Source organism: Lipotes vexillifer, unplaced genomic scaffold, assembly GCF_000442215.2.
Source record: "Lipotes vexillifer unplaced genomic scaffold, Lipotes_vexillifer_v1.1 scaffold1061, whole genome shotgun sequence".
In the NCBI taxonomy this organism is placed as follows: Eukaryota; Metazoa; Chordata; class Mammalia; order Artiodactyla; family Lipotidae; genus Lipotes; species Lipotes vexillifer.
In genome coordinates, this window is record NW_006789959.1 from 862,018 (window position 1) to 864,752 (window position 2,735).

A 2,735-nucleotide genomic window follows, 5' to 3' on the forward strand; every position below is an offset into this window, starting at 1 on the left:
TGCAAAATCTACACACTTACACTTTCCATTAGACTAGAAGGAGTTATCTATTTTATAATTTTGGCTTACCTGGTATGTGAAAATGAATGTCAATTTCTTGATTTATAGCATTTTTTCATACGTTTGTTCCTACTTATCTTTTTCTCACTCAGTTGGAAGAACTCTGGGCACGTTTTACACATTTCCTACAGTCCAGAACTTTCCTTTCAAAGCTACGTGTTTTGCCTTGTAGAAATTTTATATTTTTACGTATTCAGATTTAGAATTCAGATTTTCCTGCCCTTGGAAACTAATATAAGCACTAATAGAGGAGGGAAAAAAAATCCATGAACTTAAAAAAAAGATTTGATTTTTTTTTGCGGTACGAGGGCCTCTCCCTGTTGTGGCCTCTCCCGTTGCGGAGCACAGGCTCCGGATGCGCAGGCTCAGCGGCCATGGCTCACGGGCACAGCCGCTCCGCGGCATGTGGGATGTTCCCGGACTGGGGCACGGACCCGCGTCCCCTGCATCGGCAGGCGGACTCTCAACCACTGCGCCACCAGGGAAGCCCAAGATTTGATTCTTTAGTTTAAAAGCGTGAACTGGGCGCCAAAAAAGTTGTTTTTTTTTTTTGAAGACCCAGAAGGCAGTTTAGAGCGGCGCACATCCGGAAGAGACCGGAACAGCTGAGTAACAACCGGAGCTCTCGCGCCTGTCTAGGAGCTGGAAAAGTCTGTGGTCTGACCTCTGTTCCTTTCTCAACTGCCGGGGTGATCACCGGACGTAGAGAGCCTAGGGCAGTTAACCAAAATGCCCAATATCAAAATCTTCAGCGGCAGCTCCCGCCAGGACTTATCCCAGAAATCTGCCGACCGATTGGGCCAGGAGCTGGGCAAGGTGGTGACCAAGAAATTCAGCAACCAGGAGACCTGCGTGGAAATAGGCGAGAGTGTGAGGGGATGTCCACATAGTGCAGAGTGGTTGTGGCGAAATCAACGATAATCTAATGGAGCTTTTGATCATGATTAAAAGCCGAGTTACTGCAGTCATCCCGTGCTTCCCGTGTGCCCGCAGGATAAGGAGGATAAGAGCCGAGCCGCAGTCTCCGCCAAACTTGTTGTAAATACGCTGTCTATAGCAGGTGCAGATCATATCATCACGATGGACCAACACGCTTCTCAAATTCAGGACTTTTTTGATATCCCAGTAGACAATTTGTATGCAGATCCAGCTCTCTTGAAGTGGATAAAGGAGAATATCTCTGAGTGGAGGAACTGCACGATTGCCTCTCCAGATGCTGGTGGAGCTAAGAGAGTGACCTCCGTTGCAGAAAGACTGAATGTGGACTTTGCCTTGATTCACAAAGAACCGAAGAAGGCCAATGAAGTGGACCGAATGGTACTAGTGGGATATGTGAAGCATTGTGTGGCTATCCTTGTGGATGACATGGCTGACCCTTGTGGTACAATCTGCCATGCAGCTGACAAACTTTTCTCAGCTGGAGCCACCAGAGTTTATGCGATCTTGACTCACGGAATCTTTTCTGGCCCGGCCATTACTCGCATCAACAGTGCAGGCTTGGAAGCAGTAGTAGTCACCAATACCATACCTTAGGAGGATAAGGTGAAGCATTGCTCCAAAATACAGGTGATCGACATCTCCATGATCCTTGCGGAAGCCATCAGAAGACCTCACAATGGGGAATCTGTCTCCTACCTGTTCAGCCATGTCCCATTGTGATAGAATAACGTTGGGGTTGTTGTATTTTAAATAAAATAAGATAAAATAAAAATATACCCTGACCGTTGGTTTCCCTTAGTGTTTGATGAAAAGTTCGGCAGAAGACCCTGTTTGTTCCAGTGTGGCTTTCTACATCCCACATCATGTATATTAGATGCTTATTTTAGATTGGAGAAAGATTAAGAATAATTGCTGGAATATCCTATCTGGGTTGTCTCATTCTGGTTTCTTTGATGATTTTGTGAGCCTTGCAACTCTAATTACAGTTCAGCTGCTGACTTCAGACTTTGAAGGTGTTGTGTGGAGTTGTATGAAATTAATTGGGGAAACTTAGACTACTTTATATGTGAATGCTTCAGGTTCACTTTGTTCAGAACAACTAACAACGCAACCAACCCAATCCACCACCACCACATCTCCATCCCACCAACCCCCTCTTATTCCCTGTATTCCCCTCCCCTCTTCCCCATTTGTCACAAGTTCTCCAAGATCCGTGCTAAATTAATCAAGAGTCCTGTGCAACCCAAACCTAGTTTACGTGGTTGCTGAGCCACCTGCAAGGCAAGAGCAGCAGCTTTCAGCTTGAACAGCCATTGGGGAGGATTATGAGAAAAGGCTGCGAAGTGTAGCAAATGCTTCATGAGAGGAAAAAGATAAATCTGTCACCATCTGTTTGGAGATTACATGTTTTGGATTCTCCAGTGTACCTGTTCTTTTTGATTTAGTTTTACTTCTAACCATCTTGACATTTTCCTGGTCAAACATCCTGTTGGATCCAAATTATCAGTGTACCAGTCTTCTGGAAAGCAAATCCACTTCCTGTTATATAGTCTCTAAAATTTGCACCAGATGTTTTTGCTGTAGCTTAATCTTAGCCTGCTACTGCCATGGTAGTAGATTTTAGGTGGTGTTGTAGTACCTTTTGATTAAGCATTTAATTTTAATCTTTCTTCCTTGCCTCTCAGATGACTTCAGATTTATATTTTAAAACTTACGTTATTGTCTCTTGTAGGGAA

The 2,735-nt window shown here is 44.4% G+C and overlaps 1 protein-coding gene across 1 annotated transcript; it reads left to right on the forward strand.

Moving 5' to 3' along the window:
* Positions 1 to 771: 771 nt before the first annotated feature.
* Positions 772 to 1,719, forward strand: LOC103070572 (ribose-phosphate pyrophosphokinase 1). Its single transcript, XM_082931282.1, is given in 3 exon segments — positions 772 to 935; positions 937 to 1,046; positions 1,049 to 1,719. Coding segments are annotated over 3 exon segments (927 nt in total). The 5' UTR covers positions 772 to 789.
* The last annotated feature ends 1,016 nt before the right edge of the window (positions 1,720 to 2,735 follow it).